General features: G+C 39.8%; 1 protein-coding gene across 1 annotated transcript; it reads right to left on the reverse strand.

The window, feature by feature from the left end:
* Window positions 1-491: 491 nt before the first annotated feature.
* Window positions 492-9,607, reverse strand: LOC129354871 (carboxypeptidase Z-like). The gene is made up of 11 exons (XM_055024402.1): window positions 9,477-9,607; window positions 9,121-9,150; window positions 7,922-8,296; window positions 4,994-5,221; window positions 4,692-4,918; window positions 3,604-3,765; window positions 3,330-3,488; window positions 2,359-2,485; window positions 2,030-2,169; window positions 1,782-1,881; window positions 492-1,032 (listed from the first exon to the last, which is right to left on the reverse strand). The coding sequence occupies exons 1-11, from the start codon at window positions 9,547-9,549 to the stop codon at window positions 677-679; spliced, it is 1,977 nt and encodes a 658-aa protein (XP_054880377.1). The 5' UTR covers window positions 9,550-9,607; the 3' UTR covers window positions 492-676.
* Window positions 9,608-10,059: the final 452 nt, after the last annotated feature.

Here is a 10,059-nt window from a genome sequence, read left to right on the forward strand (position 1 = left end):
TTTCATGTCAAAAGTAATATTTTACTGTCAGGATTTTGAACCAAGAGTTTATTAATTTCTATTCTCAGAAACCTGTTTCCTACAAACACTAAAAGAACCTAAAATCCAAATGACACACATGACTTTCACTTCATAACGAATTAGTCATGGAGAGTGCTGCATATAAGACTTTATTATAATCATTAATTGATGGTACTTGTGCTAGAAATATTAGTAACAGTATATTAGAGTTATTTTATTAACCTTACAGCAAATTTGCGTTTTCCTAACCAATGGGAGAAAAGTTGCAAATTTATTGCATTTGTTTTGATGCCTATAAACTGCCATCCAGTCCAACACAAAGCAAGAGTTTGGAGTAACTTTGGCCAAAAGAAGACTCTCATGCCCTCTGGTGGCAGCTGCTTTAACAAAGCCACGTTACAACCACAAACTGTGGTGGACTTAAAGGTTTGTCGTGTAGTGAACCAAAAGAGAAAACATTTGTGGTTAAATCAAGTTTTAAATGATGCAAATTACCAAAAGCCATTTTATTAATCAGACAAAAGCTTGTAAAGGTGCTTTGAAAAATATTCAATTAAAAAAAACACAGTCTGGTCTTGAACATTTGCATGCATTACACCATTTTTTTTTTTTTTAAAAAGTAAGTTTACTGCTCTGTTTTTCTCTTTTTAAAGCTCTAATGGCGTTTCAGCAGCCAGGTGGGGACAGGCCCCCCAAGTGAGACAAAGTAGCTCCACCACCAGGGTTTCTCCGCTCTCTCCTCACGTTGCTGGTTCACGTCGGCCATCATGGTGTACTGGTTGTACTGGTTGTACGGGTCAAATCGGTCATAGCTGCTCGAGGACAAGACGTTTTCCTCCTCCTCCATATCGACGTCCAGAGGAGCTTTCTGCAGCACAAAGTCCACCCGGCCTGCAGACTGCATGCGAGTCGGCAAATGGACTTTCTTTGTAGCGCGGGCGTATCCGGGCGCCGAGGCGGTGACGATGTGGATGCCTGGGATGAGAAGCCGCCAGTAGTCTCCATTTTCAGCTGGGCAGGAAAAATAATGGTCAATATGATATTTTGAATTTGAATTTATAAAGACTTTCTATGAAGGGATTACAATAAAGTTTCAGAGTGAAATATCTTTACAGAGTCAGAAAAGCAATATTGTGCCGTTACTTTAAAATGATTAAAAACATTAACGCTACATGTTAAAATATGAATTCAGTTGTTAGAAACTAAAAGTAAGGTTGAGAGAATTTCTTTTTATGTGAAAGAAATTCTGAGTTCAATGAAAATAATTGAATAAATAATTATAACAATACTTTTCCATTGAACTTTCTCACATTTCGTCACATCACTACCACAAACATCAATATATTTCGTTTGATATTCTAATTTAGACCAACAAAAAATGGTGCGTAATTGTAAAGTGGAAAGAAAGGAATTCATGAACTTCTGCATTCATCCTTCTTTACAGTGATACCCCTAAATGAAATCCAGCGTGGTCAACTGCTTTCAGAGGTCACAAAATGGTGACAGAGGTCAGATGAGATCAAAACCTTTGCAGAATGTAAGGTAAAGTGTGACAGAAAAGTCACACAAAACCTCATGCGGTAGGCATGGGATGGTAAACCAAACATGTATCATGAACTACCAACTGGTGTTGATGCAACACATAAAATCCCAATGAAATTTTCCAAGTTAATGTTTGAAATATGACAGAATGAGTGAAGGTTCTGTATGAATATTTTGTTTTACCATTAACACATTGCATATCCTCCAGGTATATTTACCAGTAGTGATGTCATGCCGTATTCCTCTGACTGATATCCTCGCACCTTTTATTCCTTTCCCCTCTTCATCTTTTACAAACCCTTTGATCCCTCTGTGAGCCTGGTCAGTGACAACAACAAAAACTCAATGTTTTCCTCCTTTTGTTTCATTTGTGTCCATTTCTAATTAAAAGATTGCATCTACAAATGTCTCTGTGGTCATTTCAGGTTCAGTAGGCTTAGCCAAAGTTACAAAAGAAAAATCTCACCGCCTCAATGAAGGCAATCAAAGCTTCTTGGTTGTCCTGCCAGCTGAGAAACAGTTCTTCTTCAGGAGGGAATTTATCACATCCAAGAGATACGGTCACCTCGAAACAGTTGGAGTGAAGGTAGTTGAAGTCTTGCATACCTGATCACAGACAAAACAAACTGCTTTAATCTTATTTATCATATCAAACCAGAATCCCCCTTTCTTGCCCCCAACGTGCTGCATCATGGCTGGTCTTATAGTGACCTCTACAGGGCTCCAAGCAGAATTACAGTTTCATATCACCAGATTGTTCCCCCTCACATGGTTTAGGAATGCGTTTTTACTCACCGCCTGCAATGCTGCCCCACTGCGCCCCATTAATGACTCCTTTCTGGCTGCCGTCGTGGGGTGATCCACATTCTCTGGATATTGCTGTGTTTGAATCTGCATAAGTTCTTGCGAGAAGTTTGAAAACCTTTAAATCGGACACAAATCTCAATTTAGGCAGGAAAAAGCCTTTGAAAACAAATTCTTAATGTAGTTAATGAGTATATTGAAGTACAACCACTGATAATATACTTCTTTTATAAAACTTTAAGTCTTTGTCTGGTGTATTTTTGGATAAAATATGTTTGTTCTTCACCCAGTGAAGTAATCAAAGATGGGTAGAGTAGCCACAAATTGTACTCCAGTAAATGCAGTGTTACTTCAAAATAAAATTATTCAAGTAGAAACAAAAGGTACGGTGATGCAAAATTGACCTCAAGCAAACCTAACTGAGTTAACATACCTACGCTACCCAACTCTCTGCCAGAAAAATCTTGAGAGAGAACCAAAGTTTTTGACATGTTGACCGAAAGTGTAAATTTGAAACTATTTCTTTACCACAAATATTGGGTTGTAAAATAAAAGGCAAAAACTAATACCAATCTGATTTTATTTATATACTTTTACAACAATCAACTAGACATGGAATATTTTAACGAAGGAAACAAAATAGTCTGATAGGAGAAAATGATTCTGTAAATGACATTAGATGTCTGATCTAAATATAAAAAGGTCTTACTTTGCATCAAGAAAAAACAGGCATGTCAGAATCGTTTGTTTTTTTTTTTCTCTTTTTGGGTTAATTATTTTAGACTGTTATCAATATCAAGAATAATATTTGCATCAATGTAATCTACACACAGAGCCAGATGGATATCTGTAAATGAAATCATCCTTTCCAAACGACTTTTTTTGTATTTATAGGTTACCTTCGTTTGACATGAGAACGTTTCTGAAACCTTTAAAGCCTGTGATTCACAGAACCTGTTTACCTTATCATCAGGTGTGGAGGAGAACATGTCCTGCCCACGCGGATGTTTGGACAGATCGTAGGGGTAGGAGACCATCAGGTCGCCGCTGTGGAAGCTGGCGGAGAGCACAAACGGGATGGAGCGGATCCACTTCATGACCGCATACGTCTCGGGTGCAACCTGACGCCCAGCATTTAAAGACTTTTTCAGATGTCAGTTCAGTTCATCTTCTCCAAAGCGACAAAAAGACCTTGTAGCAGTTTTGTATTTTAGACAACGAAGAGTCGTTCTGTACCTTACCAAACCAGTAATTGTCTGGGATGGGGATGTGGTCGGTGCGGAAGCCCTTCTGTCTGCGTCTTCTGTAAACGACGGTCGTCAGGTCAGGAAAGTTTCTGTTCAGGTCGATGTTCTGGGCGTTGTTTCGGCCAACGTTCCCATTGCCATATCTGTCACCCTGTAGATTAAAAGAAGAAGTGTTGTTCTATATATATTTCAAGAAAACAAATAGAACTGATCATTTTACGTTCAGGTATTTAAATGTGCAGGAAATGGTTCAGTGAACAGTTCTTAGAAAACTGACTTTCTCGGCTATGCTGCTTTAAAGATTTAGCTTTTGAAATTAAATAATCCTTAACTCTCTATCTTCCCTGGAGTGTTTGTCATCTGAGTTTAAAGAATGTGTGAGAGTTGGTTGGTCTTTATGTAAATTAGTTTGCCTGCCACTTCTTCTCAGTGTTAAAATGCTACTGTTAATAATAATGACCTGTGAACTGAATAAATGACCAACAGCTGTAAAGCAGGACTAACGGGTTAGTTAATGTTGGCAAAGTCGGGATTTAGACAGCCTTTATAATGTCATCTCCAGAATTAGAGAAAAAGCTGTCAAAGAAAGCAATGATGTCAGATTATGTCACAGTGGCGACAGTCTAAAACACAAGTAAAGTCACTGTAGTCCGAAGGGCTATATCTATCAAAAGTAGTGCATTAATTGTATTCAGCATTCAGGGAAGCAACTTAGATAAGGAAGAAAGCTGAAAAGCATAAACGATGTAATTTTCAGAAATAACAGTATGCTTTGTAACTCTTTCCATGCAGCTTTGCTGTTTGACAAAGTTCAATCCAAAGCATAGCGAGTTTTAAACATACGTAGTGGACGCACATTCAACATTCAGCTGTGGAAGATAAGTGAAGAACTGAAGCTGCAACTTCAACTGTAACCAGATGTTCCTTAAAAACATTAACTTCTGTTCATTTTCGCAGTAATCACATTGTGAAACTAAATAAAATAAGCTTCTGAGGAAAAGTGTGACAGCAGTTTAGTAAATAAAGCCGGTGCAGCGTATCCCCCGTTCTCAAGGATGACATGCCGTTAAGCGTCACCTCTTCATCACTGTAGTTATTGTCAGCGTCCCCAGACACGGCCACCTCGTATCCATCAGGGTTCATGGAGGGCAGGATGTGGATGCGGGTGTTGTTGATGAGCGTCTGGATGCGTTCGTTTCCTTGCAGATACTCTGAACACAGGTACTGTGCCAGGAAGATCAGCAGCTGGCCACCCACAGGTTCGTTCCCATGCATGTTGCCGACGAATTTCATCTCAGGCTTGACTAAGCAGGGCAACATGTAATATTAAGCATTAATATGACAAAAAGAAGTGCTGCGTGAATCAGAGCTGCTCTCACGTAGCTGATGTTCTCCAGGACTGGTTGAGAACTCGATCACCAGCAGCTCCCGGCCCTCTGTGCTGCGGCCGATGCTGTAAGTCCTGGAGATTTCCGAGCACTGATCCTCGGTCTTCTTCAGGATGTCCATCATCTGGGAGCTGGAGTGGTAGGTGAACTGGATCGGTGCAGCAGCCTGCTGGGGTTGAGGAACCTCGAGGTTCTGAGCAGCTTCATCTTCTTGCTCCACTGTGAAGAAATGTCACAAAAATGGCGGTTTGTTAAGACAGGTGTTATCTGTCCAACCTGTCTCATCTAATGCCTTTTTTTAAATGATATTGAATATTAGTTGGCTTCAACTAACCCTACTGGTTGATCTAAGAATGCTTGAACTAACCAAGCAGTGTTTCTCAAACTGTGGTTCCTGGACCGCTGGTGGTCTGTGGGTGCCGGCTAGTGGTCCACGAAGTACTGCATGTAAATGACCATTTATTTGCCTCAAGGTGAGCTCAGAAAACAACGTTACAGTTTGCTTACCAAAGGTAAGGAGTTTGAGAAAACTGCTCTGTAGCTTGTTAAATGGCTACCAGCATTTGTTTGATTCAGTCATCGTGTTTATTGTGTTCAAAAAAGATGACACATGTCCGTCTTTTAAACCACAACAGACCTGATTAAGCTCCAAGTGTCTGGTTTTATCTGCCATGTTTCAAAAAGCACTAAAAACACAACAATACTAGTTTTAGTTTGAGCTTTTTTTGGTCAGGTTTGACACATATAACTTCATAATCTGTTAATCTGTTAAGTAACTCTGCAGACAGAGTTACTTTCCTGTCTTTGTTTTGAGCTGAAAGAGTGGCAGCACTGCAGCTCACAGAGTCGCAGAAGAGCATAAGTTTATATAAAGTTGTTTAGTGAAGACATCTGGCTAACACACACATCAACTCAGCTCAAAACACCGTCCAGCTGGATCGCCTTCTGTCCTCCCTGAAACCTACTGGGAGAGATTGTCTTGTCGTTTTCATGTTTTATTCGTAGCTCATTTTAACGTGGGGTCATTCAATTCCATTATCTCAGGATTTGTTTTAACCTAAGCCATATATTTCTAATTTTACAAAGTCTTTGCTAAAGATAACAAGAAGTGTTTGGCCGCCACATTTCAGAGTCATGTGTGAAGCAGATGACTGTGAACTTTTGGGATGCGTTCACAGACGTCAGGAAATGATTCAAACCTTCAGTCATTTTATGGTTACAGAATTGGATCGTGCAGTAAAATGAGATGCGTTGCTCTCAAAGGAAGCAGAAAAACATTATAAATCATCTTTTTTCTTTTGAAATGCTGAGCAAAGGTCTATTACCACGAATCATAAAAAGACCGAGCTGATTTTATGACTCCATTTTGACATGATGAAAATAATTATTTGTAAAACAATATCTTTTATTCTGAAAAGTGGATATTGTCACCAGAGGAGTTTAAAAGAAAGAGTGACAATTCATATTAACAAGACTCCCAAACAATACTAGTAAAAATCAATTACACTCTAAGAAATGTATTTCCAACTGAAGACTTCAATGCATTTAATTGGCTTTGAATGTGGGAAACAAAAACAAAGAAGCGCAGATTTGTGAAGTGAAGATCTGAAGGCCGTTTCATTTCTGGGCTTTAAAAAACAAGAGATTCAGGCAGATAACAAGACTGTGTGGAGAAAAATACAAAATCTATGAGAAATACAGAAAATGTTCTCCAACAGCAGTATGAGAAAACAGGAAGATATTTATTCAAATTACTATAGCTGCAACACCTGCGTACAGAATACCAAGGGAACCATTTAATCCCATAATAAACCTCATTGCAGTAGCCTTGTCTTACATTTTTCTCACATTATCAGATCAATATGGGTAAATTGTCCTGCCAAACTTGTCACATTTTAAAAGTGCAATGCAACATTAAAAGGAGAATCTAATGTAAAGGAGTGATCTCACCGATCCATACCTTCCTTTATATCACCGCTATGGAGGAGACTTCATCCCTTTTTCATTATTTCCTGATGATAGAAGTCAGACAAACTCTTGCTTTTCTATTTTGGCCCATGCAGTTAAGAAATGTACCCAGATTAAAGGTTGTTAGTAAAGGTTAATGTTTTCATGCCTTTATCTTTCAATAGAACATTACTCTACTGCAATCAAAGTTTAACAAAAGTTTTCTGACTTTTGATTCTTACAAAGGGTGATAATAAATGTGGCAGGCAAAGCAAGCAGGCCACACTAATCAAAACTAAAATAAAAATGTTAAAACTAGAAATATCAACACAGTTGATTCTGAAGAGAGTGGAATATGAAGAAAAAAAAAATTCAGTCAGGCAGCATGTTACTATATGTTTTGTTTAGAAACTGACCACACGTGTTGCCTAATTCTCACCATAATTGGAGAAAAATGCTTAAATTAGGTGGATAAACTCAACAAAACTCCACTGACATCGAGTCTGCTTCTGGCTGACGGTGTTAATGCTTCCACAATAACACAATGTTTGTCTTCTGTGCGTTCAGCAGCATGCCAATGCGACCCAAAAACTGTTCTGTCTCCTGAAAATGCTGACAACATTGCATTGTGCAAACATATTAAAGTGAGGCATCATGCAATACAACTTTACAAGGAGAATTTAATGTAAAGGAGTGTAAAGGATCCATACCTTTCTTTCTATCACAGCTATGGGGGGAGTCTTCGTCCCTTTTTCATTATATCCTAATAATAAAAGTCAGACAAACTCTTGTTTTTCTGTTTTGGTTCCTGCAATTCATCTGGCATGAATTGAACACAAATAAATAAATGAACGAGGTGCAGTGGAAGATTTTCTCTCCAATCTTTGTCAAGCAGAAAAGTCACATAAAAAAAAAAAAGCATTTAAAACTTGTTTCTGGCCGTACCCGAAATATACTAAATCCTTTTATTACCTTTGAGACCCTCCAGCGGGTCATAACATCCCTCCTGGTCACTCACAAAGAAGCGATCGCAGTCCAGGAAGTACGGCCAGGCCATCTGGATCCCCTCAAAAGCATGACTGCATCTTTTGTGCGCTGCCTCACAGGCGCTGCGGCAGGGCCTCAGCACCTTGCTCCCCTCGCAGCGGGGGGCCAGAACCGAGCAGCCCAGCATCCGGATCTCGGGGTTGCACTGTCCACCCAGCAGCTGCTCCACCACGCTGATGAGGAGGTACTCGACGCCGGTTTCTGCGTCCCTGCGGGTGCCGTGGCCAAGGATGTTTGGGAACATGGTGCGGGTGTAGGGCATGTCGTCGCAATAGGACAGCAGGATGTCTGTGCATTTGGCTGTGATAGAAAGGGTGAAATCAAATCGGGGACATTTATCTATAAATCACATGATCATTTACAAATAAATCATCTTTATCTAAAAATGAAATTATTTCAGCGGCTCCATTTTTCCACATCTTCCTGCTCTTCAATAGATCGCCACATCTTTTCCTTCCACTAAACTTTCCACTACTGCTCTAATCTTGCAGCCAGAGTTAACTTGTTATATGTGGCTGTAACAAATAGTCAGTAATGCTCAGTTGGCATCATTCGCATTGTGCAAACATATTAAAGTGAGCTGTAATGCAACACAACTTTAAAAGGAGGATTCAGTGTAAACTTCATAAAATACTTGTATCCAACTTGATTGTTGGCATCAGACAAATCACACGTCTTATGTTGCGTTCAAGTTGTGCTGAGAACGACAAGATGAAGATTAGAGTCGGTTTTATTTTGAAAGGTCCATTATGCGTCTCTATTTGTCACTGGTCCTAAATATTTCCATTATCTGTGGAAATTAGAATCTGAATATTTCATGCCTCCATCGATCATCTAAAAATACTCAGCCGGATCAGATTCCGTTAACACTCCGTGGCGTCGTGGGATTTATGCTCCTATTGGTGACAGAAATCAAGCGATTTAAAGAAGCCCGCAAAACTGCTTTTGTTCATCTAATTTTTCTAATTTTTTTATTATTATCATTATTTTTACTTTCCCGTGTCTTGGTACATTTTGGTTTGAAGATCAGAAGTGCGAGACGTCGTCATTAAAAATTCAAACGAGGAGAAGATGAACAGTCCGTGCATGACGACTCTCTTCGTTTCAAGCTGGAGGGCACTTACGCTTTTCTTCCACCGCTGGCTTGCACTGTCCTGCAAAACACACATCAATTTGATCAGTGGCCGCTAGGTGGCAGAGTGGTTTCTGTGAATGCAATAAACTGGATCGTAAACGCTCTTCAATTCCTTCTTCTTTGCTGTAGTAGCTCTCTAATAGACAAAAAAAAAACCGCCACACGGCCCGTCTGGAACACATATGTTAAAAAACGACTCGAAATTAATAATGCATGCGTTCCAATCAAATTGTTCAAATGAAAAGTCTCCAAACAAGCATCTATGGGACGTTTTCACTGGCGCGTGAACCCGATCGCATTTAATGTGCAGCGACTGTCCTGGAATGAAGGATGAGAAAGTTTTACCTCTTATCAGCGGGTCGCATCGCGGCGCGGCTCCGCAGAAAGGCACCAACATCTGCAGCAGAACCAGCAGCATTTTCCCCCCACGCTGTTATGACCCCGCTCCGTTCTGTGGCACCTCGATACACACGCAGTCAGAGGGTGTGTTTTCCTCTCGGACTGCGTGAACTTCCCAAATAAGCCAGACATTCCGATGAACTTCCACCAAAGAGGCTGAACAGTGGAGCTGCAGAGGGAATATGACTGAGCTCTTTCGGTTGTGTGTGTTGTGCACAATGGCTTTCTGTCAGGTTTTAATTTGAAGGGAAAGCGCCGTTATTGTGCTTTCTGCTATTCAAGCCAAGTCGAAATGTCAGAGGAAGGTTTTACATCACCGTGGAGGAATTTGGTCAAACTTAGCATGAACTAATTCCACACTATCTCAGTCAGATCGACCTTTGACTAGGCCACACGAAAACTAAAAAAAATTACACTTTGATTTTCAGGTGTGCTTTGATTTATTAAAGTCACAAACTGTTTTTCTGTTTTCTCATTAGTACACAGAATATTTTCTAAAAAGTTTTGGGGATCATCAGTTGTTTTTTTT

Source organism: Poeciliopsis prolifica, unplaced genomic scaffold (assembly GCF_027474105.1).
Source record: "Poeciliopsis prolifica strain line A6 unplaced genomic scaffold, Auburn_PproV2 SCAFFOLD120, whole genome shotgun sequence".
NCBI classification, from domain to species: Eukaryota; Metazoa; Chordata; class Actinopteri; order Cyprinodontiformes; family Poeciliidae; genus Poeciliopsis; species Poeciliopsis prolifica.

What these genes read in the sequence shown, in the direction of transcription:
- LOC129354871 (XM_055024402.1), bottom strand. Translation starts at nt 9,549, where the DNA reads ATGCTGCTGGTTCTGCTGCAGATGTTGGTGCCTTTCTGCGGAGCCGCG. An exon ending in ATAACTACAGTGATGAAGAG is followed by an intron (nt 3,766 to 4,691) that starts GTGACGCTTAAC and finishes TTTAATCTACAG; the next exon opens with GGTGACAGATATGGCAATGG. An exon ending in GTGGGGCAGCATTGCAGGCG is followed by an intron (nt 2,170 to 2,358) that starts GTGAGTAAAAAC and finishes GTCTGTGATCAG; the next exon opens with GTATGCAAGACTTCAACTAC.